Source organism: Jaculus jaculus, chromosome 1 (assembly GCF_020740685.1).
Source record: "Jaculus jaculus isolate mJacJac1 chromosome 1, mJacJac1.mat.Y.cur, whole genome shotgun sequence".
Taxonomy (NCBI): Eukaryota; Metazoa; Chordata; class Mammalia; order Rodentia; family Dipodidae; genus Jaculus; species Jaculus jaculus.
The window spans coordinates 293,851,502-293,878,692 of record NC_059102.1 but is presented as its reverse complement, the minus strand read 5'-3'; the positions used below and the strand labels follow the sequence as shown (position 1 = coordinate 293,878,692).

At 43.7% G+C, this 27,191-nt stretch overlaps 1 protein-coding gene across 3 annotated transcripts in view; it reads left to right on the top strand.

Moving 5' to 3' along the window:
• Rgl1 (ral guanine nucleotide dissociation stimulator like 1) overlaps nt 1-27,191 on the top strand; it is a 294,134-nt gene that overhangs the window by 224,634 nt on the left and 42,309 nt on the right. For all 3 annotated transcript variants that reach the window (XM_045146643.1, XM_004658715.2, XM_004658716.2), the window contains 3 exons: nt 6,410-6,487; nt 22,655-22,839; nt 26,127-26,251. In XM_045146643.1, the coding sequence (XP_045002578.1) occupies nt 6,410-6,487; nt 22,655-22,839; nt 26,127-26,251 (388 nt within the window). The remainder of the gene's footprint in view (nt 1-6,409; nt 6,488-22,654; nt 22,840-26,126; nt 26,252-27,191) is intronic.

Here is a 27,191-nt window from a genome sequence, read left to right as displayed (position 1 = left end):
CTTTCTCTTGGCTAACTAGTAACAGTAAGACATTTGTCATCAGTCTGCTTGGACAGCGTGGTGGAGGCTGTTTGGGAAGGTGACGCTCTCCAGGGAAATTTCACAGCGCCTTGTAACTGCCAAGTACAGCCCAAGCCATTGGTCCTTCATGCTATTGATAATGTGTTTACTTTCAGGGTAACCACAGATAACCTGACGAATTGAAGGCCAAGGTTGGTGGAAGGCTTTCCATTGGGAAAGCCAGGAGGGTGGAGAGCTCTTAGAGGTGTTTTCTAGATTTTTCCATTCATGGGAACCTCTGCTCAGAGCCCAAGACCTCAGGAGCAAGAAACACAGAGCTTGCGGCCTTCTCTGCTCCGACATGCTGGCTTCTTCTTCCCTCCTTTGCCTTCTTGTCTTTGACTCTCTTCTTCTCTTGAGTGACCAACTTCATAGTGGGAAAAAGCCTTTCCAAGGCAGGCTAGCTGGGCATGAGTTCCGGTCACACTTGAGGGGGGCGAGGTGTCTGGCACGGAGCACATCACTGTGCTGCTGCGTGGGGTGCAGCCCTGCTCGAGGTTCCAGACATCTGCATGCATGCTTTACACCCAGGTCAGCGCCTGGACATTTTCCTCATACCTGACCTGTGTTCTTGTGGGTCAGTAAAAGAAGACCGCCAGCGCATTCCGAAGCTGGGATGTACTCCGAAGCAGATTCCCAGAGGTCCTTGAGTCAGCAGCTTACTGTGAGGTCTGCCTTTCCTTCGCTTCCTCCTGTCCCTGTCCCTGTCCCCAGTATCTTCCCTCCTTTCTCTGCCCTTTGCAGGCTTTTCCCTCCACCGACCTTGCTCCTCAGTTCTCCACGGTATCTCTGGTAAATTCACTCACTGGAGTGTTGAGTGAGTTTCTACTGTTTCAGGCCCAGAGGTTATAGTAGAAAGCGAGATAGAAGAGTGAAACCAAACCTTGCCATCACCTCCCAGACCAGCCTGACCTGTTTCCCACACGCCTCACCTCCTGTTAATGCTATGCTCCTCATTACTTGATGTCCCTTAAAACACCATCCATGGGGCTAGACGTTGAGACAGTGGATGAGCGTTTGTCTAGCAAGCGCAAGGTCCTGGGTTCAGTCCTCAGTATCAGAAAAAAACAAGAAACAAGAAACAACAGCATCCTGCCACTCTTCCAAGGCCTAGGAATTAGCCCTGCCCTTAGAGATCTGTTTGACCCACTCTCTCACCTCTGGAAGGTTTCCTAATTGTCATATGCCCCATAAGAAGTAGTAACCTCTGACCTTCCATACTGTCCCCTGACTTATTTTTCTCTATTGGACTTTTTACTACATTTTTGAGACAGAGTCTCTCATTGGCTAGGAGCTCACCAGTTAGGCTAAATTGGCTGGCCAGGGAGTTCCAGGAATCCTTCTGCCTCCTCCTCTCCAGTTTAGGATTATAGATGTCTGCCACCATGCCTAGCACTAGGTGTTGGGGAATCAAGCTCAGGGCCTCATGCTTTGGAGGCAGGCACCAACTGAGCTATTTCTACAGCTCTTCCTGCTCCATTTAAAAAAATTTATTTTTATTTATTTAAGAGAGAGAACTAGGCAGAGAGAGAGAGAGAGAGAGAGAGAGAGAGAGAGAGAGAGAGAGAGAGAGAGAGGCAGAGAATGGATGCGTCAAGGCCCCCAGCCATTGCTAATGAACTCCAAAGGCATGCCCCCCCTTGTGAATCTGGCTTACGTGGGTACTGGGGAATCGAACCTGCGTCCTTAGGCTTTGCAGGCAAGCATCTTAATCCCTAAGCCATTTCTCTAGCCCTCCTCCTGCTCCATTCCCCAATGCCTAGAATAGTAAGTACCTGGACATAGTCCTTAGCAGAAGTCCTTACTGAAAGAGAGCTAAATGTGTAAAAGAATTAATAAGTAAACGAATGAATAGTGTTTCTAAACTGAAAGAGTTACAATGAGGTGTAGAGAGACATACAATAAAAGAAAGAAGGAAAGAAAGAAAAAGATAGCTAGCTTTACCACTTGTGTGTGAGGATCGTGACAGTGCTGGGTTTTAGTGCTGGCCTGTCAAGCTTGAAATCCCATTTATTTACTACTTGTATCTTCTAGGGTTTCTTAGTTAAGCTCTCTTGGCCTCATTTTTGTCCTCTGTAAAATTGGAATCATAATACTACCGTATTTGTGAGAATCAAGTGAAACAATCCATGTCAGGCGCTTGTCACAGTGCCTGATGTATAAGGAGTTCTTTGTGCTCATTAACTGTTAAGAGTGCTTCATTTGCCCACATCAAGTCAAGCTCAGGCAGTGCTTCAAGATGACCCCCATCCTCGTCTGCTTCCATTGAGACTTCACAGTCAGGCAGTGAAGGTGAGGATAACCCCTCCACAGAGAGATTGTGTCTGTGGATAAGTGTATCTTAGGGTCTCTTTGAATCCGGATGCCGTGGTCCTTCCAGAACTCTCTCCAGGGACCTCCTCCTGGGGACACATATCATGCCTTGCATCAGCCCAACTGGGCCTTCCCTTTTTAAATATCATGAATCACTTAAACATTTTGTTTTTAATTTCATTTTTCTAGTAGTTTTAGGCTACAGTAAACAATTGCTTCAGGTTATACTTCATGAGGCCTTTGTAAATCTTCCATTCTATTTTGTACTACCTGAGAAAACCATGTCAAACATTGTCTGACAATTTTGTGTTTTGACTCAGGTTTTCTCTGCCATTTAGAGAAGGTCAGTTGCTAATTGGTAAGCTTCAGAGCTGTGGCTTTGATCTTCTACGAAGGCTTCACAGAAATTGGAGATGACATTGTTGACAGGTTTGTCTGTAGCTCTTCTAATGCCTTTAGTCAAGCGTGTGTGCATACACACACACACACACACACCCTTTCCGTGCTGCTCTGCAGTAGAAGTGAACTTGCCTTGAGTTTTGATGGGAAACTAAAAACAGGTTCAGGGAACATTCCTAATCTGGTAAAACTGACTCTGAAATGAGCATTAAAGAGTTCTTAATTCCCAAGCTGGTCTAGCCTTTTTTGTTTTTCTATAGAGCAGTAATTCTCCTCATTGACAAAATGTGAAGGGGCAGATAATCATTCCTGCCCAGTGCACTAAATTCTAGAAGTTATCACATTCCTTTGTTTCCTTTATAATAGCACACATAAGTTTGCATTTTCTACTGCTGATTCCTTCAAGATCCCAGTTTAAAAAATATAAAAACCTTTTTAGTGCAGATATATATATATACATATATTGAATAATTAAAGCTTAAGCAAACTTTTTATGCACCCAAGCTCTTGGGGAGAGGAAAGCACAGAGAGGTTAACACCCTTGTGAAACATAAGGCCACATGGTGCTTTCGTGGAGGCAAGTTTGGAACCTAGGAATGGGGAGGTCTTTGTCATGTCTGCTCTGTACCCCACTACAACATTAGTTTGCTCACAACAAATAGCCATTGCCCACACATAGCAGTTGAAGGCAGGCACATTTCAAGCTCCATTGAGTAGTGATCAAATGATACAACAATGCCACTATCATGGAACTTATGTTCTCATGGACAACTAACAATAGCTAATTTATTACAGGGTATATTAGATCTTAAAAGCTATAGAAAAAAAGAAGTGTTGAAGGCAGTGTTATTGAATGGCCAGGGAAGGGTATGCTAACAAGGCATCTATTTGAGCATCAATCCAGGGAGGCTGAAGAAGCCAGCTCTTGGCATAGATGGGGGAGAGGCAGAAGCAAGAACAGATTGGGAGGCAGGGTCTTGTATGTGGCAGGGGTGGCAGTGGGTTTGGAAGGGAGTGACAAGGATGCATTGTGGGAAATACAGGTAGACATGTGGAGGCAGCTTATGAAGGGTCTTTTGAACAAGGTGAAGCTGGTCTTTTCTCAGATCAGAGTCATGGGAGGTGTTTGAATGGAGTAGTGTCATGACTTATCTTACAGATCAGTGTGATGTTTTGACAGAAGCCAGGAGACTAGACTAGTTAAGTGGCTGTTGTCTTATTCTAAGTCAGAGATGGTAGTAGTTTAAGCTAAGGTAGAAACAACAAAAGTGATAAGGGATTTGGATTCAAGTGTGTGGTAGAGGCATGGCCATGGCCTGGTGGGTTGTGTGGAACAAGGTTGGAGCATCTGGGCCATGAGCTTTTGCCAACCCATGCTTTATCATTGGTTTCTCTTACAGGTGTCCTAGTCATTTTGAAACCATCACTGGGGTTGTGAGTGTGAAGCTATAGACACCTTTATGTGATCTGAGCCACTGTCAAGAGTACCAGGTTAATTAATGAGCAAGAACTTTGTTCACCAATACAAGTAGCTTAGTCTGTCTTGATAGCACCTGAGTGCACACTGGGGCATTACATTCAGGGGGAGGAACTGAAATAGGTACTGGTATTATCAAACCTCCACCAAAGCTCTGAAAAGAACAAAAAAAAAAAGAATAGGAGAGAATGAGAAGCTCAAGTAGAGACAAAGAATAGGAGGATCTGGAGAGTTTTTATAAAATGTTGTTCATAAAGGAAAATATCAGGAACATTAAATTGTGTATCTTTTCTTTTAAAGTGTTTCCTTCTTTTAGTTCTACCTTTCATAGCTTCTGTCAAAGGCAATCAAAGAAGTTTCTAGAATAACCAGAGAGACGATTAATGCACTAATTAATGTAACAAAAACAAAGAGCAACGCTCAGAGTTTAGTCCCTGAAGGCCAGCAAGGGAAGTTCCTGGGTCAGTGTTGTGAGTTACAGGGAAGTACATGGCCGAGCAAATGCCCTCCTCCTCACTGCCCCCACCATGCTGCCCTGTCGGCAAACCACGAGGTCTACTGTGAGGGAACATGAGGCCACAATTCACCGTGATGAGGGCCAAGGATTGAGCCAAAAAACCTTTCTGTGTTTGTTACTAGGAATTGTGTTTCGCATCTCTGCCTGCCTCCCTGGGGTTGAGAAAGTCTTCATCTGGTTGAGTTCTTATCTATCCCAGGAAGAGCAGTGTAGTCCCAGAAGCTCTGAAATGGCAGGTGCAGCACAGGACGGAGGGAAGGGAGGGCCGAGAGCAGTGGAAAATACCTCTTTGAGGCCAAGAAATCCATAAGGCTGATGAGCTAGAGAAAGGAGTGGGGCTGGAGGTGGGTCGGGCCTGCGGGCACAGCCCTGGAACCTGGGAGGATGGGATGATGGGATGATGGGAACACCAGATGGACCGACACCCAGTCAAACCCAGTCAAACCAGATGGTGGACTTTTATTTTTAAAAAGGATGTGTAAATCCTTTTAAAAGGAACCATAAGGGTACTGAGGCTTTTAATCCCATTATAGAGGACAAAAGTTGTACTCTTTAAAAATGTAAAACTACCAATTATAGAATTTCTGTTATCAAAACCTTGGGGGCAGACAACCAGCTTTTGAAACTTCAAGGAATCTGAATTCTTTCTTGTTGGGAGGATAAACCCAGACATTGTGTTAATAGAAAGATTCTTCCTTAGGCATTGAATGTGAATTTACTAAATGTGTATTATTATTATTATTATTATTATTTTGCCTGTAGTATTGGGCATTGAACCCAGGGCCTCAAGCATGCTAGGCAAGCACTCTGCCACTTAGAATATCCCCAGCCCCTTAAATATACATCCTCAACCAAACCAGACATGATGTATTTCTCCAAGGTGGGATTGTTCACAAGTGAAATTGGAAGAAAAGCTAATAGTATATTTAGCAACTGCTGAAGTTAGTAAAGTTTGAACTTATAACAAACAAAAGTTTTAAATTTAAGCACTTCTTGCTTTTCCTAAAAGCCATCACTTCCCCCCCCCCACCACCCCACTTTCCCAGGCACCATGGCCTGGCTCTGTGTAGGGGTAATCATAGCTGCTCTCCAGGTACCTGTGGCATCTGGCCCTGTCTTCAGCTCTGTCTGTCTCGGCCTTCCTCCGAGGGTCCAGAGTTGTTGCCAATATCCTCCAACAGGAGCCACCCCGAAGGAGACCAAACTCCCAGGTGTCACGTGGAAGCCTCCTTCTTGTGCCACATACAGCCTGAGTGTGGAGATGAGCCATGACTCCCTCGTGTAGAGAGAGAGAGAGAGAGAGAGGGCAGAGGGCAGGGCGTGAAGCAGAGTTCATAAGGAAGCTGCCTGCTCTGTAGCATGTCACATCTTATCCTCTTGTTGCAATTTTTAAAAATGTACTGTAATCTAAAAAAAAAAATCAATTAATTTTAAATGTGAAGAGAACATTTTAAGTAATGTGATACCCCTTTTTTCTGTTTAGAACGTACCCCAATATGTATTGTTGATAATACTGCATCGCTTTTGATGCTATTTCATAAATGCCACTTTCCTTAATAACTCCTCAAAGTATAGCTGGTATTTTGTGGTGAAATTGAATGGAGTAGTGGTATGACTATTTTTGCTTGTTTTTATTTTTAAAGGTATGGAAACCTGACAGGCCCAAACTGTGAAGAAGACGGAAGTCAAACTTCATCAGAGTCCAAGGCAGTGATCAGAAAGTAAGTGCATCTCTTCTTAGCATTATTGGTAGCACTAGCTTAAGCCAGGGCAGTATCTTAACTGGCACTGGTCCCACCTATAATCCCAGAACTTGTGAGGCTGAGGTAGGAGGATCATGACTTTGAGACTAGGCTGGGCTGCCTCATTGAGACCCTGTCACAAACAAAAATGATGTAATTTAGTAGAATTTCTTACTCATTTAGAATGCTGTCATGAGTTTCATAATACCTATGCATGTAGACTTTTAAAATTATTCACTTACTGATTTAGTCCTAATACATTGAGTATCTATTCTCTGCCAGGTATTATTCCAAGGGATATGAAATAAGTGAATAAAACAAGTTAAGAACAAAAAGTTTTGTTTCTGTGAGGCTTGTATTGTATAGGGAGACAAAGAGTATGCACAAAAAAGTGAAGAATGGTCTCTAGAGATGGCTTAGCTTTTAGGGCAATTGTTGGTAAGGCCAAAGGACTCAGGTTTGATTTCCTAGTGCCCACATAAAGCCAGATGTACAAGGTGGCACATGTATGTGAAGTTTGCAGGCACTGGAGGCCCTGGCATGCCCATTCTCTCTCTGTCTGCTTCTGTCTCTCATATAAATAAATAAATAAATGGAATGAAAAAAATGAAGACGGGGCTAGAGAGATGACTTGGCAATTAGGCACTTGACTGTGAAGCCTAAGGACCCTGGTTCAAGGCTTAATTCCCCAGAACCCATCTAAAGCAGGTGCACAAGGTGGCACATGCATCTGGAGTTCATTTGCAGTGACTGGAGGCCCTGGTGTGCCCTTTCTTTCTCCATCTATTTGCCTCTTTCTCTCTCTGTCTGTCTGTCACTCTCAAATAAATAAATAAAAATAGACACACAAAAATTAAAAAAATGTGAAGACGGGGGGAGGACTGGGGGCTAGGTCCCAATGGAGAGCTTTGTTTCACATAGAGTGCCAGAAGACACTCTCTGAGCTGGTGACATCGGAACACTGCTGTATGAGGTACCAGCTGTGCCTTGTGATGTCCAGACAGAGAGAATTTAAGAGGCGCTAAGACAGAAACCCTGTTGGAGAAGCAGCTGGGAAGCCTGGTGAGTGGTGTGGCATGCACTGGGCATGAGAGAAGGCAGAGGGACTGTGGTGAAACTCATGTACAAATGGGAAGGACTTGGGGAAGATACTGAAGTTTGATTCTGAAGATAGTACCAAGCATTTGGGAGGTTTTGAGAACAGTTAGTGACCTTGCTGCAGCTCTGTGTGGAACATAGTCGGGCAGTGGGATCAACCCAAGGGATCCCAGTTAGGACCTTTGCAAGGGTCCAGGCAAGGAGTGATGATAGTTTGGACTCAGGCAGGGACAGTGGAGGTGCTCTGCTGCAGAGATCACAAAGACGTCAACAGGATATGCTGAACAGATGTTCCTGGAGGCCAGGATATCTCCAAGGGCTGTGGTTTGAACACTGATAGAACAGAGAGAGCCCTTGCTTTCTGGACAAACAAGGCTAATAACAGGGAGCAGTTTTGGTGGGGAGTGTGTATTAGTAAGTTGGTCTTAGACATGTTAATTTTGAAGGGATTAGATAAGTTTGGTTTCAAGGAACAGTCTGGATGGAGGTATACACTTGACCACCCTTAGTTTATAGGTGATATTTAAAGCTCAGAGATGGGCTGTGATGAGAGAGGGCTTGATCTAAGGATTAGATAAATAGAGGTCTTGCTGAGGGGTTGGGAGAAGAAAGAGGAGGAGTTTATGTCCCAGGAGATTTCGTGAAGGAGCAGTCCAGGAGAGTGATCCACCATGTCCAATGCTGACCATGCATCAAGCAAGAGGAGTCTGAGAAGTGACTTCCTGCTGCAGGCTTTGATGACCCTGGATAAGCAGTTTCGGTGGCTGGAGGTTTGGGTCAAGAATGGATGAAGGGGATGGAATGGGAAGAGTGAAGAGTAGTTAGTTGTGCTATAAAGGGAAATTTAGAACCGGAACAGATTATGATCTGGGGTCTAAGGAGATCTCGTGTGTGTGTGTGTGTGTGTGTGTGTGTGTGTGTTTAATGAGCAGTGTTTATCTGAAGATGATTGAGGAAACACTAAGGAAATACCCACGGTTTGGGATGGAGGTCACAATAGGGGATGGGTGCTTTGGGACCCAAAGTCTCTGTTTTGAATATTCACATTGGGGCTGTCATTTCTTCAATAGGCAGGAATGCCAGCAAACAGAGGTCCTCTTTAAAGCCCAAGTCAGATATTCATGTGCTTAAAATTCTTTATTTTGTAATATTATTACAAAAAAGTAGACTCACTAGTACAGATATTTGAAAGCCAAGGACAAGGTATAATAGGGGAAACAATCCCATTGTCTCTTCAGGGGAAGGTCTGTGGAAGAATGGTTGAGCCATGTAGGCAGAAGCAGCTGTGGGCCAGATCCTGGAAGTTGGGCAAACATGGAGTTTGGGGCTGCATTATGATGAGTATGTTGGATTAGGGTAGCTAGTGCAGCAGAAGCCAGATGAAGGATCTGTTGTGAAAGGCTTCACTTGTTCACAACAAGGGCTTGGACTTGCCCCAGTAAGCTGTGGGCATTCAGCTATAAATGGTTTGTACAGTAGAAATGGTTCGATCCGACAGGTGATTGGAATGGATTATTAGGCTTTCCTACTTGGGAAGAGCATGAGCCCACAACATCAGCATTTTCAGGAAGCTGAGCAGAACAGACCCCAGCTCTATGCTGGCCCAATGGATTATTAGAATCAGCATGTTAACAAGAGCTTAAGTGAGTCCTAATCATTTTAGGGCCTTCAAGAGTTTTGTTTATCCATGAAAGCTCACTAAAATAATGACTTTAAAAGGAAGCTTTTTTGTCATGGTTGTTTTTGAGCATATCTGGAAGGAATGCCACAAGAATTGAGTGACTGGCTTGTCAAGTGTGCCCTCGGCCTAGGAGCAGTCGTCAGCACACTGTCCCCCACGTGTGTTGGAACTGAGTCAAATCCAGAGCTTCTACTTCATTAGCCATCCGATTACCAGGAAGACTAGAGTCTGAAACATACCCAGTGCTTTTCTGCTTCCCAGGGGGGTGTTTTCATATTAAATGGGTTTTTGGGAAGTAGTAGTTAAGAAAATTGATTATACTCTGGGTAGGAAAAGTCGTGTTCATTATTCTAAAGTCCCACTGAAATTCATTGTACACCCAGAACACTAACGTGGGTGAAACTCCAGGCTAAGCTGTTTTAAAGGGCTTTAGAGTTTTAAGCACATGGGGCCTTAACAAAGAGCTAGTCACAGCTCTCCCCTGAGGGGTCCAGCATCTAGGGACAATAGTCCTTTCCCAAAGCCTCACAGTGACTTGGTAGAAAGTTCTTGACCCTTTTGCTCAAATTGAGCTGCCTTTTTAAAGAACTGCGCCTGATGAAAACATACCACTTTATATTTATAATAGGTTTCTGTGTCCTACAGATTCTGGAATGTTAAAATCCCTTCTCACTTGTGACCTCTTTCTTCCTTCCACTTCCCTTTCTTCCCTCCTACTTTTTATTTTCTTCTACTTCTACTTTTAGAGAGACTTTTATTTCACATCACCATCTTCTTTTATTCCATGGTTATCCTGAAATTCCATATCTAGATAAGGCCACAGCTTTTCCTTCCTTCCCTTCCCCTGTCTTCCCTTCCCTTTCTTTTCCCCTTCCCCTTCCCCTTTTTTTCCCCTTTCCCCAAAGAGGAAACCAGAAAGAACCTTCTCCTATCTATATTTAACACTGTAAATTCCTCATCACCCAGACCTCTGGCATGTGACTTGGGGCAGTGATTGAAGGCCTCCTGATGATAGATAAGTAGGACATGCATTGGTTCTTCACATGGTACCTTTGTCCCCTGGAGGACATTTGCCAATGTTTGCAGACTCTTTGGTTGTGGGGAAGAAGGGGCGTGTGCTGCTGGCAGCTAGTAGGCAGAGGGCAGGGATGATGTGAAGCCTCCCAGCATGCGTAGGACCAGGCTTGCCCCCTCCTATCCCAGTCATGTGACAGTAAACGTCACCAGTGCCTTGAGAAGAAACCCTGTGACATAGTGCTGATGCTGTAGTCTCCAGGTGAAAACTGTACCCCTCTCAGTGCGGGTATTTGAAAATTGATCCGTTTGTGTTCCTTCCATAATGAGGTGAATCAAATGCTGAGGGGGTCTAGCCAGGCCTGGATAAAGAGCCTGCAAAACTCAGGTCCCAGCTCACACTCTGTCACTCTGTCTCTTACCAGACAGGTTTAGTTTTCACCTCCCTCCGTTTTAGATTCTTTGTCTGGACAGTAAGTACTTGACATAATGATCTGTGAAGTCCTTTTGAGTTCATTGATATCAAAGATCAAGTTTCATTTTCAGACACTCAAGCCAGAGATATGGTCCAAATATTATGTTAGACTTTTTTTTAAAATAAATTATTTATTTATTTATTTGAGAGCGACAGACACAGAGAGAAAGACAGATAGAGGGAGAGAGAGAGAATGGGCGCGCCAGGGCTTCCAGCCTCGGCAAACGAACTCCAGACGCGTGCGCCCCCTTGTGCTTCTGGCTAACGTGGGACCTGGGGAACCGAGCCTCGAACCGGGGTCCTTAGGCTTCACAGGCAAGCGCTTAACCGCTAAGCCATCTCTCCAGCCCTATGTTAGACTTTTGAGAGATACCTCTGCCTGCTTTTCTGTCTTGGAAAGCCTATGTTACCAATCTGGACAAAACTGGAAGGAAAAAAGAGAAAGACTTTGATTTGCTTAATGTCAAATGACGACATCACAGCTGCTTACTGTGGCCATAAATAAAGAGCTGTCTGCTGGGGTAAGGCCAGGAGGGCAGAAACGCCTGTGTTGTCCTTCACTGTGAATCTGTTCCCTTGTGATTTCAGGTGGGCAACAGGCGGCGGGAATCCAGTGACATACTGAGAATGAACATCCTGCTTTAGGGTGGTTGCCTTCAGTTTTGCAGACAAAGGGGAAGTTGTGGTGGGGTGAGAGGAGGGTCACTATTGGATTTAACCATCAACAGAAAATGCCTAATATTGTTTGCTTTCTCAGGTTTTGCTGTAAAGCATAGATGAACCCTTACAGTTTATATAGGTTCCTAACTACCAAGTTATCAGTCTTTTCCTGTTTTTAAGTATGGTTCTAATCAACCTATCAGAGGCCTTTGAAGAAGGAAAAAGTGGAAATGCAGATGAGGCATTCAAGATGAAAGACTGGCTTTTGGTATCTTGAGCCACAACTGGCTAGTATTCTGTGTGCATTTAAAAACGTTACCAGATCGCTGAGGACTGTGGAGTGATCCAATGTCCAAAGTCACCTGGCTAAACAAGAATATCTTCAGTGGCAGAGAAGTCAGTTTCCATGGCTTCTGCTTCCAGATGTTGGGACCTTTGCCACACAGTAACTTCTGATGTTAGGCCTAGGCCAATGTGTATAATAAACTGTGCTCTTTTTTTTTTTTTCCCTAGAACCTCTAAAGTGACTACTATTTAGGAATTAGGAAACTTACTTCCAATGCAGAAGAAAATATCTGCCCACATTCATTTTACCTTTGTCCTTGCCATCCTTACTACTGACATTTTAATATGATAAAATGCTATCGTTTAGGGTAAGGAGATTTGAACTGATTGGATAAAGGAAACTTTTTCTAGGACAAATTTATTACAATCATCGAATTCAGAAATGAACAGAATTTAAAAGAAGGGACAGAAATCTTACAGAGAGCTTTTACATCATATGTCTTCATTCTCTGAAATGCATGAGATCTCACTTTTAATACAGCTTAGAGACTTAAACCTCCCCAGGAAATGATGTTTTATTTTTTTTCCCTTTAATAACTACCATCATGCTGAAAACACTTCTGTTTCCTTTTCTTTGATTGAATATCATCACTTCCCTTCTGGAATGCCAATTTTGTTTCCTCAGTCTCTTACCAATCACAATACTTCAAATTGTTAACATTATTCAGGTTTCATTTCTACAACTCATTCTTTTAATCTTTTCCCAGAAACTATTGACACTTGATTTCAGTTACTGGCAAAGAATTGTGCAAGTAGCACTAACCTAAAACACTGAACACACTTAAAGAAAAGGAAAATGAGTTGAAAACTGGCTGTCATTATTAATGTCTGGGGAACTTTACAGTGGAAAGTATTTAAAAAGCTTTCTTGGGGAATTCACAATAGTTAGCCTAGAAAATTCAAGTATTCTAAAATGGCAGTTGAAATTGAGTGATCATGAAAATAGGAACAAAGAGGAAGGATAAAGAACAAAGTAAAAATGAGGTGTAAAACTCCATAGTTAGGTACGGTGATATTCACCTACACTCCCAGCATGTTGAGGGCAGAAGCAGGGCTATAAATTCCAGACCAGTCTGGCATCGATAGTGATTCTATCTTGAAAATAACCCTGAACAAATTCAGCAGCAACAACCAAAACAAATACTGAAAATAAAATCCTCTAAATTAAAAAAAAAAATGTGAAAGGGATTTCACTATATATGTATGTATATATAAATAAAAAATTTATCCATATATAAGTAATGGAGAATAAATCGGAAATGGAGGGGCAGTATGCCATATAATGGAGTATGGTATTGTCTTTAAAAATAACTATACAGGATGATGATGAAAACTAAAAACTATAATTAAGGGCTGGAGAGATGGCTCAGCAGTTAAGGTGTTTGCCTGAGAAACCTAAGGCCTTAGGTTCAATTCCCCAGTATCCCCATAAGCCAGTTGCACAAGGTGTGGAGTTTGTTTGCAGTAGTTAGAGGCCTTGGCATGCACATATTCTTTCTCTCTCTCTCTAAAATAAGTAAATTTTAAAAAATTGTATTTTTTTACTTTTTTTGGCTTTTTGAGGTAGGGTGTCACTCTAGCTCAGGCTGACCTGGAATTTACTATGTAGTCTCAGGGTAGCCTCGAACTCATGTTGATCCTCCTACCTCTGCCTCCTGAGTGTTGGGATTAAAGGCATGTGCCACCATGCTCAGCTAATAAATTAAATTTTAAAATAATCCCTATAATTAATAGTCATTATAAATGTGTATTTAAGGGCTTGGTTAAAAAGCTCCAGAATGGAAATTGATGTAGGGCTGGAGAGATGGCTGAGCAGCTAAAGTGCTTGCCTGCAAAGCTTTACGACGTGGGCTTTGTGTCCCCAGTACCCACATTTTAAAGCCCGATGCACAAAGTGGCTCATGCATCTGGAGTTCATTTGCAGCAGCTGGAGGACCTGGTGTACCCATTCTCCCTCCTTCCCTCCCCCACCCCATATCTCTCTCTCTCTACTTGCAAATAACTTTTTTTAAACCTAAGGGCTGAAGAGATGGCTGAGTGGTTAAGGCACTTGCCTGCAAAGCCTAACAACCTGGGTTCGAGTCCCCAGTACCCACGTAAAGACAGATGTACAAAACAGATCATGCATTTCAAGTTTGTTTGCAGTGACTGGAGGCCCTGGTGCACCCATTCTCTCTCCTCTCTGTCTCGCTCTTTCTCTGATTGCAAATAAATAAATTAATTAAATATATTTTTAAAAAACTTAAAGAAATTGATGTTGCACTCATAGAGGAAGAATAAATCAACATTGATGATTTAAATATTTATTCTTTTTGTTTGTTGAGGTAGGGTCTCACTCTAACCTGGACTGACCTGGAATTCCCTATGTAGTCTCAGGGTGGCCTCGAACTCACGGTGATCCTCCTGCCTCTGCCCCCTGAGAGTGCTGGGATTAAAGGCGTGTGCCACCACGCCTGGCGATTTAAATATTTAAATCAGTAATTCAAAAAGAAAACTCAGTTACAGGACCCCATCTCGTACATCTTAAAGAAAGGTAGATGGTCATCACAGCCAGACATGTCATTGGCTTCACGTCTCAGCCTTTGGACAAGGAAATGAGGTCACTGTCCTTATTCCCTAGTGCCACCATCGCTGCCGCTTGTGGCGTGTTCACTCCGAGCAGGCTCCTCTGCTGGGCCTCTTATAATTGTTCACCTGCCCTCACGTCATAGGCCTTTAGTTGAAGTCTCACAGAACTTGTGTGTTTTGGCCCAGATTGAGCAGCTGATGCAGTGACAGGGCTGGTCTTTGGAAGTCAGCTCCAACTGGGTCTTCCAACTAGATCTTTGGTTCTCAGGCCTGTCATGTAGGTAAGGGCACTGGGATCTCTGATGCGAGTGAGCCCCCCCCCCCAAGCATTAGCACATCACAGTAATATATATAATCATAGTAATAAGACCTCAGCAGTACATGAAGAGTGAGATACTGATGTGACTGACATTTTAGGCTCGTGTCATCCTGAGGTCTTTTAATTTGACATTATTTCCTTTAATTCAAGCTGTTGTGTCTGGGCGTTGCTCTACTGTGGAAGAACGAACACGCTCTGAGCAAAGCCCCCAAGCAGCTGTTCGGAAATGTGGAAGTTAGATTTGTTTCCTGGGGAAGGAGATGGCTTGAAGGATGTGAGGAAAGACGGAGGAAGATCAGATTAGTCAGGACCTCAAGGGAGCACTGGCTTCCTGTCCTTGGTGCGGTGTGGCGTAGGACACTGTCAACAGAAGCCCCATTCTGAGGTGAAAACTGTAGAGGACTTCAGCAATTTTTAAAATCAAGGCCTATTTATAACATGTCAAGTCCCTTCTCAGGCTGAGGAATTGGAGAATGAGTTATTGAAGTTCCTAAATGATAATTGTGGTGAGTGGCCGAGGCTCTTTTCTAATAATAGCTACAAGCTATTGACTGCTCAGTAAGGACAGTATCTGCGATAAGCACTGCATGTACTTCAGAAGTCCCCTAATGACCCTCTGTGGTGTTGTGCCTATTTACAGAAGGGTAGCTTGAGCGTTTAAGGAACGTATCCAAGGCGATACAGTGCGTAAGCAGCCGAGCTCGGAGTTAGCCTAGGCCTTCGGTCTCTATACCGTGTGGCCTCTGTGTCTTCCTCTCCGATAAAAATACAGATCTTTCTCCAGTTTTCATGTGGGAATGAAAGCCAGATGTGTAAGAAACCTTGGGTAATAAGTTTCAGGCTTATTTCATCGTACTGTTGGCTTTCCCCACAGCTGTTTTCTCAGTATTTCTGTGTATCTTCCTATCAGCTTGTTCCCCCCTGCTCTTGCCTTGGAGCCTTTTCTCCTTCAACTGACTCCTGGGCCGTGCCCTGTCCTTGCCTTCTGATGCTGAGTTCTGATGCCGGCTCTGTTTGCGTTTTCTTTTCTTTTCCCTGACCCTGTCTCAGCCCCTCCTTCACTTCCCCTCCCAGGATTCTAACACATACCTACCACTAATACCACGTGTCACGGTGAAGAGTACAAGAAGATGTGGAAGAAAACCTTGACAAGTCCGGATAGTAATGCTTCCATCTTTCCTGGGGGTGGGGGAGAAAAGCTCTATACCATCCTTTGTTCTTTCTCATCAGGAAGCCCACCTCACCAGAAGCCTCAAGGGCAGCTTATCTGGCAGTCTTCCACGAAGCCTAGAACACCCTTCTGGGACTAGCAGAACAGGTGGAGAGTCCAGCTTAGTCAGGGTCAAGGCTGCCTTACCCTTCATTCCCTGAGGGACGAAGTGCATTAGAGCCCACCATCAGAGCTGGGCAAAGGCCAGAGCCACATTGCCTGTAAGGCCCACACTCCAATCAGATCTTCCTTCTTCATTATTTATGTAAAGAGAACATCAAGTTTTTGGAGAATTTCCTAGAATACAAGAACATTTTGCTGCTTAAAAAAAACAAAAGTGGGCTGGAGAGATGGCTTAGCAGTTAAGCGCTTGCCTGTGAAGCCTAAGGACCCCAGTTCGAGGCTCAGTTCCCCAGGTCCCACGTTAGCCAGATGCACAAGGGGGCGCACACATCTGGAGTTCGTTTGCAGAGGCTGGAAGCCCTGGCGCACCCATTCTCTCTCTCCCTCTATCTGTCTTTCTCTCTGTGTCTGTCACTCTCAAATAAATAAATAAAATTATATATAAAAAAAGTGCCCATGTCTTATCTTCTAATGATGATTCAGAGTAATAAGTTACTATCTCACATGGATTTCTGGGGCAGGAAAAGAGCTCTCAGTAAACAGCACCATGTTTGTGGGTGTGGTGTATGCATGAGTGTGCAGAGGCACATGCCCATGTCCCATGCCGCTGGCCAGGTCAATGCCCATGCTTGCAGAGGCCAGGGGAGGGTGTCAGGTTTTCTCTTTCATTGTTCTTCCTCCTCAGTTCCCCGAGAGGGGCTCTCTAGAGGAACTGGAACACTCTGCCCCAGACTTCCTTCTGTTTCGCCTCTATCAGTGTGGGGGCATGTGCAGCCCCGTTTGGCTTTTTATGTGGGTGCTGGGATCAAACTCAGGTCTTCTTGCTTGCACAGCAAGTACTTTCACCCACTGAGCCATCTCTCCAGCCCATGTGATTCTTTTTGTCGTGGTGATTCTATTTCTTGACCTTAGAGGTTGCATGTTATAGGAGAGATGATGCCTTGCTGATGTTTTTTATTAGACTTACCAGTTCTAGATTGTTTAATCACCTGTGGAATTTTAGGATGACTTGATACATTTATTTACTTACAAGCTCTGCATTTGCTTAAAAAAATTAAAATTAACAACTGTGTTTGAGCACAACTGCTCCAGAACGTTCTCCTCAGCTGTCTTGCTATGACCACGTAGCGGGAAGTCTCTGCTAGTTCCCTGTAGCCTTCGGTTAAGATCGCCGTCCACTACCTTCTAACCAGCTGTTGCCAGGTGTGACTTTTCCTTGCTGAGAAGTCAGTGGGCATAGCACACGGCACCATTCCTTAGTGAAGTAGACCTCCTCTAACTGCGACCAGGGTCTTGCTCTCTCACTCTTGGGCCTTTGCTTTTGTTATTGCTCCAGTCTTTAGCCCCCTGTCTTCTCCCTCCTCACTGTTAAGGTCTCAGCTCTCAGAGAGACCTCCTGAAGCCTCAGCCAGGCTCCCTCTGAAGTTCAGTGCTTCTTCCACGGGCCCACCCCACCCCCATTGTGACACTCATCACATGAATAATAAGCTTTGGTAAATTTTGAAAAACCGAGGGCACTCAGTGATGCTGGTTTAACTACTTAATGGATTCTCCTGGATCTAATTTTCTAGAAAGAAGAACTTTAGAAGTAACATTAACAGGCTTCATGCACTTGCTTCTCACCTGTCTTCCTTTCTTCATAGGCTGTTGCTATAAGCTGGAAAAGTGTTGCCAGGAATGCCCGAGGGTAGAAAATACTGTCCTGGTTGTTCCCTTGGCTAGCCGGTCCAACTGCTGCCCCTGGCCACCTGCCTAATCCGTCTACTCAGATTTGCACACCCCTGTGAGGAGATGTACTCTGCAACCTTCGCACGGGCTGCACTGGAGAAGGATGTCATGGGTGGACTTCCTCCTTGCTGAATGCACACTAGGGCACTGTCTTGATCTTTCCATCTGGTGTCAGAAAGTACTCCTGCAGCCTCCACATGCCTTTAAAGACGCATGCCTTGTGGTTAAGATCCCAAGGTGATGGTTTTGGCTTCATCTGTCTCAGATCGCCCCTTGGGTTGTGTGTGCACGTGTGCGTTTGTTCATGACAGTGACCTTCTAGCTTGCCAGCAGCCACACACGTGGTTTGGTTTGTGCCCTCTGTCATTTTCTTCCCCATAGATGGTAAGTTGATTTCCAAAGAGTGCTGATTTCTCTTGTGACTTTGCCAGCCGCTCTAAGAGTATTATCAACTACGTCTCTCTTGGAGTACCTGAGGATGGTCCACTGGCACTATGTCCTTTGAAATCACTCCAGATTAGCATTGCCTAGATGCAGGTAGACATTTTGTTATTGTTGTTTTCTCTACAGTTAGGGGTCAATTGAGCTAGGCGATCTACTTCACTAAGGAATGGCGCCGTGTGCTATGCCCACTGACTTCTCAGCAGGCACAAGTCACACCTGGCAACAGCTGGTTAGAAGGTAGTGGACAGCAATCTTGACTGAAGGCTACAGGGAACTAGCCAGAGACATGGGTACACAGATACATACCAATTCATGCATCTTTTTTTTTAATTTTTATTTTTTAAATTTTTTTGTTTATTTTTATTTATTTATTTGAAAGCGATGGACACACAGAGAGAGAATGGCAGATAGAGAGACAGAGAGAATGGGTGCACCAGGGCTTCCAGCCACTGCAAATGAACTCCAGACGCATGCGCCCCCTTGTGCATCTGGCTAACGTGGGTCCTGAAGAATCAAGCCTCGAACCGTGGTCCTTTGGCTTCACAGGCAAGCGCTTAACCACTAAGCCATCTCTCCAGCCCACAATACATGCATCTTATGAATAATTATAATCAGGAGTACCCCAAAAGAACTTAGACACCTATCTGCACCAACTGTCTGGACTGACCGATTACACTGCTGGTGAGGAATTGCCTTTTCCTTTGCCCAGCCCCCTTCCTTGTCCTGTGCACAGAGCCCCGTGGCTTCTCCTGTTCAATAGGCAACACCTTCCCTGAGTATTTGTGACAGAAAACCAGGATTTCACTTCCTGGTAAGGTTCTTTTATCCTTGCACTCAGTTCTGGTTAGCATATACGTTTGGTTAGGAATGGAACCGGGCAGGGCTCGACTGAGAAGCTGTTGTCCCCTAAGTTATGTTCCATTCTCATGATTTTGTGAGGTTGCTTTCTTTTTTTTGGAATTTCAGCATTTTCACATTGGTATCTGTTGCTGGGTCTATGAAGAACAGAAAGTTTCTTCCCAGGACTGGCAAACATAAAGCCACTGTGAGCCTCGGGCAAGGGTCCAGGCCCTTCCAGAAAGCCTCCCTCCTGGCCATGCTGAGAAACACGCTGATGCGGAAGGCGGGGTTTGCCCCTGCTTTGTTGTGCTGGCTCTGGGTGCCTTCCTGTGCTCTGGGTCTTACTGCCTCCTCTTTTGTATGGAAAATGCTTTCTTTTCTGGCAAATTCAGTGCCTGGATTTGTAGCAGTGACCTTTCAAAACCTCCTTAGGTTAAACTGTAGGAAGGTCATGGCCACAAAGGGTAACATGAATAGATCAGTAACACAAGTTAAAAGCAACAGTAGCCAGTGGACAGTAGATACGTGGGACAAGGCCCATCTGGACCATGGTTTCCCCAGCCCTCCTCCAGTCCTGACAGGGCTGCAGCTTTCCAAAAATGTGTCCTATGGAACTCCTCACACATGTACAGAGATTCATACCAATACATGCATCTTATGGATAATTATAATCAGGAGCACCCCAAAAGAACTTAGACATCTGTCTGCAATAGCTGAATCCTTAGATAAGTTGTGTGTGCCTGCACAGTGAAACACGGGTCATGAGACGCAGTAACATAGTTCTAGAGACAGTGAGTGGAGAGGTGTCTGTACATACTGAGAAGTGAGAAAATGAATGTTCATATTTGTACGGTGTATATATTCAAATATCTGTGTAGTTCCATCAAATGTCTAGAAGAACATATAACTAATTAATACCAGGTAATGAGATTAGAATGAAGGAGTAGATATTTTGCATTTTCAGTTTATACACTTCTGAGATCTACAAATTTTGCAATACATGATCAGTTTTATAATTTTGAAATTAACATTCATGATCAGTTAAGGAATAAATAATGTCACTGACTGTTTACCAATAAATTGAAATTTCTCTACCTAATTATTTCCTTCCTCCTCCCTCCCTGTCTTGCTTGCTTTCTTTTTCCTCTTGTTGAGGTAGTGTCTCTCTCACTGAGTAGCCCGGGCCAGCCGCACACCCATGCAGTCCTCTTGCCTCAACTACTGTAGGGGTAGGACTGTAGGCAAGAACCACACACAGTGCTTGGTTTGTAAGTTTGAATTTCTGTATGGAAGTTCTTTTTTCTTTCTGTTACATGTTATGTATGCGTGGCGGGCACACGTGTGTGCATGCATGTTGAGGCCAGAGTTGATGTTAAGTGTCCTCAATGGCTGTATACCTTATTTTTTGACATCATGTCTCTCATTGAATCTGGCATTCACCAGTTCATCTAACCTAGCTAGGCAGCAAGCCCTGGGAAGGCTGCAGAGGTAGGGAATGTAAGAATATGCTCACAGCATATTATATACTTGCATGAAGATGGCTTTATGTAACTTTGTAAAGTAAGATTTAAAGAATATATATATTTTTTCATTTATTTGCAAGAAGAGAGAGAAGAGATACAAACAGAAAGAATGATGTGCCAGGGCCTCTAGCCACTGCAAACAAACCCCAGACCCATGTGCCACTTTGTTCATCTGGCTTTATGTGGGTCCTGGGAAGTTGAACCTGGGTCATTAGGCTTTGCATGTAAGTACCTCCATCACTGAACCAACTCTCCAGCCCTACAAATTTTAAAATAAAAAAATGAAACACTAGAAATAAGTCATTATTTAAAACATGTTTGGTTTTGGTGAAGAAAGGAGAAATGATGTTTAAAATACAAAGGTCCTCAAAAATAAACCCAGTGATTTCACTTTACTCATGTTTTCAGTTTTAATCCCAGAACCCAGGTTATTCTCTATCAGCTTTCTGGAAGGGAGTGGAATTTTTAAAATTTTATTTAATATGGACTAAAGATTTAGAACAGTGAATTATTTCTGTCAATGATTTTATGTCATTCACTTTCATGTACATAATTGGATATTGTAATTTCAAATCCATCACAGTCCGTATTAGTGACTATACCAGTGGCAGTCCAGGCTGAAGTTTTACATAATGGATAGAAACTTTCTATCAGTTTCCTAATTTATATAAACCATCTGTTTTAAGATCAAATAGATAATGAGTATATTTTTACAATTTGCTATCTTCTTAATTCTTTTCTCTTGTGGTGCTATGAATTGAACTTATTTGCATGTCAGGCAAATACTGTACCACTGAGCTATATCCCCAGCCTACTGCTAGGGAGGCAGGGTAAGGTGTCTGTTCCTCTCCATAGGACACAGCCCGGCATGGGCCTGACTCAGAAGCGCCTGTGAAGCCTTCTCCGATATGAAGCCTAGATAAATGGTTTATCATTTTCAACATCCGTCTGACTCCTTCCTACAGGGAGTGGCTACCCCTAAATTAAAGCAGTGCTTTTGTTTTATTAGTGCTGTGTCTGAGGGAGCTGTGTACCTGCATAACCCTATCTCTGTGGCACTGTGGCCCTGAGTGTGACCTATGATCCGAGAAGCCACCAAAAACCAAACTCTTGGGCTAGAGAGAAGGCTTAGTGGTTAAGGTGCTTGCCTGCAAAGCTCAGTGACTAGATTTCAATTCTTAGTACCCACATAAAGCCAGATGCACAAGATAGTGCATGCATCTGGAGTTCTTTTGCAGTGGCTAGTGGCCCAGGCACGCCCATTCTCTCCTTCCTCCCTTTCTCCCTCTCTGCTTGCAAATAACTAAAAACATTAAAAAACTTAACTCCTCTATCCTGCTCTTCTTCCCATCTTCCAAAGCTGCAACTCCTCTCTCCTGCTTTCTTCCAGTGTTCCAAAGACCTAACTTCTCTATCATCCTGTTCTTTTCACCTTTCAAAGATCTAAATCCTCTAATCTCCTGTTCTTCCCATCTTCCAAAGACCCAACTCCTTAATTCTACTGTTTTTTCCCATTCAAGACATTCTCCTCATCACAATTTAAGATACAAAAGGATAATTTTATGAGAACATTTTTGGTACTCATGCTAAAATCCTGATGATGTTTGTGAGATTAAATGTATGCATTTACTTTTTAATAAACTAAAATACTTTCTTTTATCAGATGGATTTCTGAACCAATGGCAGTCAGTTATCTCTTACAGTATTACAGTGATATGTTACATGGTCTTTGATTCAAGTAAATTCAGAATTGAAAACCACATAATCCTCTTGTGTACAGATTGCTTTGAAACTGCTATGAGACTCACTAAATTCTTTTTCTGTCCTAGAAGTTTTCTCAAAGTTTAGTTTTCCCCCCCCCAACTGGAAATACCACTGCCACCACCATCAAAACATTTTATCAGTCTCCCTTACCCCTTCCTATCAGCTACATTGTTAAGTATGGTTAGCTTAATTTTTAGGTGCTTTATATTAATTAATGTTTTAGGAATTTATGGAAGGTTATCTGCTGACCCCTGCCAGGCTTGCCTGGGCACAGTGGAACCAGCCCAGTGTTCAAGGCTAGTCTAGATTCCCGCAGGAGGTTAAGTATGCTGACTGTCTGTGTGTCTCTCTTAGTGCGATCGCTTCCATCCTGAGGGCTTGGTTAGACCAGTGTGCAGAAGACTTCCGGGAACCCCCTCACTTCCCTTGCCTACAAAGACTGCTGGACTATCTCAAGCGGATGATGCCTGGTTCCGACCCAGAGAGAAGAGCCCAGAACCTTCTTGAGCAGTTTCAGAAACAGGAAGTAGATGCTGACAGTGAGTACTGACTTGGCAAAGCTTGGTTTTGATTCTCCAACAGAAGGTTCTCTCTGTATTGATGGAATTGGATTCTGATGCCACCAGAAAGACACACTGCTGGAAAGAAAATTGATGTGGGTATAAAATTATTGAGGTCTTAACTTCAGAGCCTTGAAGTGAGAAGGATTTTCAAGACAACCTACTCTAGCTCCATCATTTTATAGATTAAACTGTGAAATTGACTCAGAGAAGCTAATTAATTACCTAGAGTTTCTTCTGTTATGACAAGGAGGGTTTACTTAATGATTTTTTTTTACCTTCCCTTATCAATGTGTGCTAATCCTGAATTTGCTTTTTTTTCATGTGTATGTTGTGTATGCATGTGTCTGTGCAGATGCACATGCCCTGTGTGCATGTGGGGGACAGAGGAGAAAGTTCTGTTCTTCTCTTGTCATGTACTTGTGTGTTTCTTTGAGATGGGATCTCGACTTCAGCCAGGAGCTGCTGCCCGCTAGTTAACCCCCGCAATTCTTTGGTCTCAGCTCCCTGCAGGCTGGAGTTACAAATGTGCACATCAATACCCAGCTTTTTACATGTGTTCTGGGGAATTGAACTTGGTTGTCTCCAGCCAAAGAGGTACTCATGCTGAAGCAGCACGTGCTCTAAACCACCAGGCCCTGAATTTGCTGTCATCATCAGCCTGACAGGTCTTTTCATCAAACATGAGCCCATAAGTCACAAACAGCTACCCCTACACAGCATTCAAGAATTGAAACCCAGTTCCTTATTGCCCTCACATAAAAACCAAAACCAACCAACCGAAAAAAATCTTGAAAAGGTGTTTCTACTTGAACCTACAAAGCCTCACTGTAATGTGTCCCCTGGTAGCATAGATTACTGGCATTTAACATCTCTAATGGCCTCATCAAAGGAAGTTTCTGAGGCTGTTTTTTCCTATGTGCGGTTGACCTCCTGTTTCCAAGGGCAAAACATGATCCCCACTGTGAGTAACAGGGAGCATAGGACCATCAGGCTATGAGGAAATTAGTGAAGAGGTCAGGATCGTCTACCATGGTGATGATTTATCCCTTCACCGAGTGCCGGGCAGCGGTTTCCATGGCTGCTGACCTACTTGGAGCTTCTGACAGGCACTTCCCTGAAGTGATGCCTGACTCCTCAGTGACAGAAAGGAAGTCGATCCTAACACAGATAAGGGAGGGTCATTGCTCCGGGCCAAAGAAAATGCAGCAACTTGAAATTCCACACAGTACCTGTTGAACTTGTCTGTATGAGGGCCTGGAGAAGGGGAATGCAGTTGCATCATTAGATGCTGACTGCCAAAGGCTTTATATCTCAGATGACTTCATCTGCCAGGAATGCTTGAATACCAGGGGCGCTTCTCCAGCTGCTGGACCTCAGCTCCCTTCAGGGCCTCCTGCCTGGCTTTGTGCGGGAGTGGAAAATGCTGCAGTTGAGTCCAGCTCCCTCCACTGGGGCTGCCCCTGGCTGCAAGCCTAATTGGGAAACCGGTGGGACTAGTCACTGGTTGTCTCCAGCCCAGGGACTGGGAGGCAGAGCTCATATGACAGGCAAGGCAGGGGACAGGGAAGTAGCCTAACTTCACACAGGTTTTTCGACAATATCCAAGAATGAAGCTCTTTCTAAGTCTGGAAAATTTTAATCAAGAAATCCCCAAACTCTGCTAATAAAGCACAGGGGTCATTATCTGAAAAGGAGTTTTAGGAACTTGGTTCCTGTGTCCTTATTTTACCTCATAGGGTGTGTGTGTGGGGGGGGGGGGCGCGTAACAACCTCTCCTATATGTTTTTCAAAAGGAAAACTGTGCTTCAAGTTCTTACGTACCCCTGGATAGGAGTCAGAAGCTAAAACTGAAGGCATAGACTAGTTCTCAAAGGAAGGATCATGTAGTCTTCATGCACAGCGATAGTCCCCATGCATATGGGACCAGTGCTAGTGCTGAATGCATGGCTGAGGTCAGACCTTAGCCTGACGCTTCTTGGCAGCAGTAGGCCAGCCTGTGCAGTGCTGTACATGTAATGAGATATATTGCAGCTGTCAAGAGGGTGAAAGACCCTTTTTGAACCTTTGATTATGACCCTAAATTTTGTTGAACTTTCCTTCTGTCCAATCAGGCTATTTAATATCCTTCACATCATGGGGTTTTAGCTCTTTAACTTGTACTTGCTTACATACAAGACTCCAGTGACACCTTTTCACCTTTTCCGGTTATCACCCAACCCCATCCACACCAGAGCCTTCAGCTGTGAGTCCAGGGCCAGTCCTTAAGTCACATCTCTGCAGCCAGAGTAAACAGGTACCATATAGTACTCTGACAGGGAAAGTGGTATAGGGTTTACTCTCAGCATCTTTTTTCCCATAGAAAACTTTAAAAAAGACGATACTAAGTTAAACCAAGATGTCTAAAAATGTCCTTTTTTTGTACAAAGAAGAAAAGGATTAACATATGAACATTCTGGGTGAGTAGTAACACTGAGTTAAATTTATGCTAAGATATATAGAGGTCAGGTTTGCCAGGAAGGAGAGTAAGGAGTCTAGTAAGGAGTGCCAGCAGAGAGAGGCTGGTGTTATAGACCAGACTTCATTCAATTCCAATGTGAAGGTCCTAATGCAGGTGCTGGGCTCTTCCAGGTTTTACACAGAGTCTAGGGCAGTGATTTTCTTTAACTTCTTTGGGTTATGACTGGTATAATTTGTAAGTTGATGACTTTAGCTAAAATTAGGTACCAGTGATTTCCTTTAAATCTGTTCTGCTGCCTCGTGCATACTTAGCTTTAGGTGGAAGCTGAAAGGTGCTCAGAACATTTAGGCAGGTTAAGTATTTTTGACAATTCTAAGGACTTCATCTAACGTTTATGAAACTCAAAAGGCCCATCCTTAACCCTCAAAGCTTGGCCTGTGTATGCTCGGTCCTTTAGGCTTTGGTTCTGAGTAGCCCAGCAATTAATAATTGTGTGTAAGAATTAGCTAGATCAGAGAGTGTGGGGGAGCCTGAGATGAGGGTTACCCCCAACTACACATCCAGCTTTGCTTCTCCAGCCTTACCTAAGCTGGCCTCAGACTGGTTTGCTCAGGACAGCATGAGACCTCAGAGTTTGGGTATCTGAGAACAGCAGAGATGAGACCTCCATCCTGCTCAGATACTTTGCTCTGACTCTTCTGTGCCGATGGGTTAGCCCCTTCTTAAATGAAAGAGGTATAGTTCACTTCTACTAAGTCCCACATAGTGGCACCCAGTTACTGATTTCTGTCCTGTCTGTGAACAGATGGGCTTCCCAACCCCATCTCCTTCAGTCTGGAAGAGGAAGAGGAAGCGGAGAGTGGAGGATCAGCAGAATTTACATGTTTCTCTGAAGACCTCGTGGCGGAGCAGCTGACCTACATGGACGCAGTATGTTTTCTCATCGTGTCTACGTGTGCTTTCCCTTAAAACTCAGGCAGTGACAGTACTGGTGACCCTGAGAGGGCCATGGGTAATGTGATCAAAGTTCTTCTGAATCCTTGAGAGAGGCGGTGCCTGTAGAGGCAGAATTAAGATACTGTGTGAATCAATCATGTGAATAATTCAGGTCTGAGCTGTCCTTGCCAGTGAAGGGGCATTTTTCCCTAGAGCTCAAGTCACCGAGAGAAGTTAGAATTCTAATCCTAGTGAAACAAAATCTACCCTGTTCTGTGGGTATTTCTCTCCCTTTAGACTCATAAATATTTCAAGAGCCGAACTGTTTATTTGGAGGATTGTAAAGGGGTCAAAGCACAAGTTAGGATAAAATAAATTCATTGAATCCACATGTGACTATGTCTGGCAGCCTGTTTCCACGTGTGCTTCCTGTACTTTTGAAGTTTGTCTGTTTTTGTGTGCTATACAAATTAATTATGCCAATAACATTTCATAACTTAACCATTTGCTGGTAAATGCCAGTTAAAGAATTAGAAATTATCACAGTAGCTTTAGTCCTGTGCACAAGTAGCTCTGAGGCACTAGGACCTGGGAAGTGGCAAAGTGTTTACATCTAATAGTCATGCAAATAAAATATCAGAATAAACTAGGTGGTGTATATGAAGTAAATTCTGCTCTTCTTTCTCATACAAATTCCTACACATTTCATATTAAATTATACAAATAGGAATCTGATTTTTTCCACCAGTTTTTTTTAAATGCTGTACAACTGATAGCATAAGAGAAAGGTGACAGATGATAAGGTTATTATATTAAGAAAAACACCTGAAAAAACAGGCTTTAAACTCCCTTTTCTTTCTTTGACTGTGATGTATTACCCTTCTGTTTGTTTGCTCCTTTCTTCCTTCTCTCTCCTTCCTTCCTCCTCTCTCTT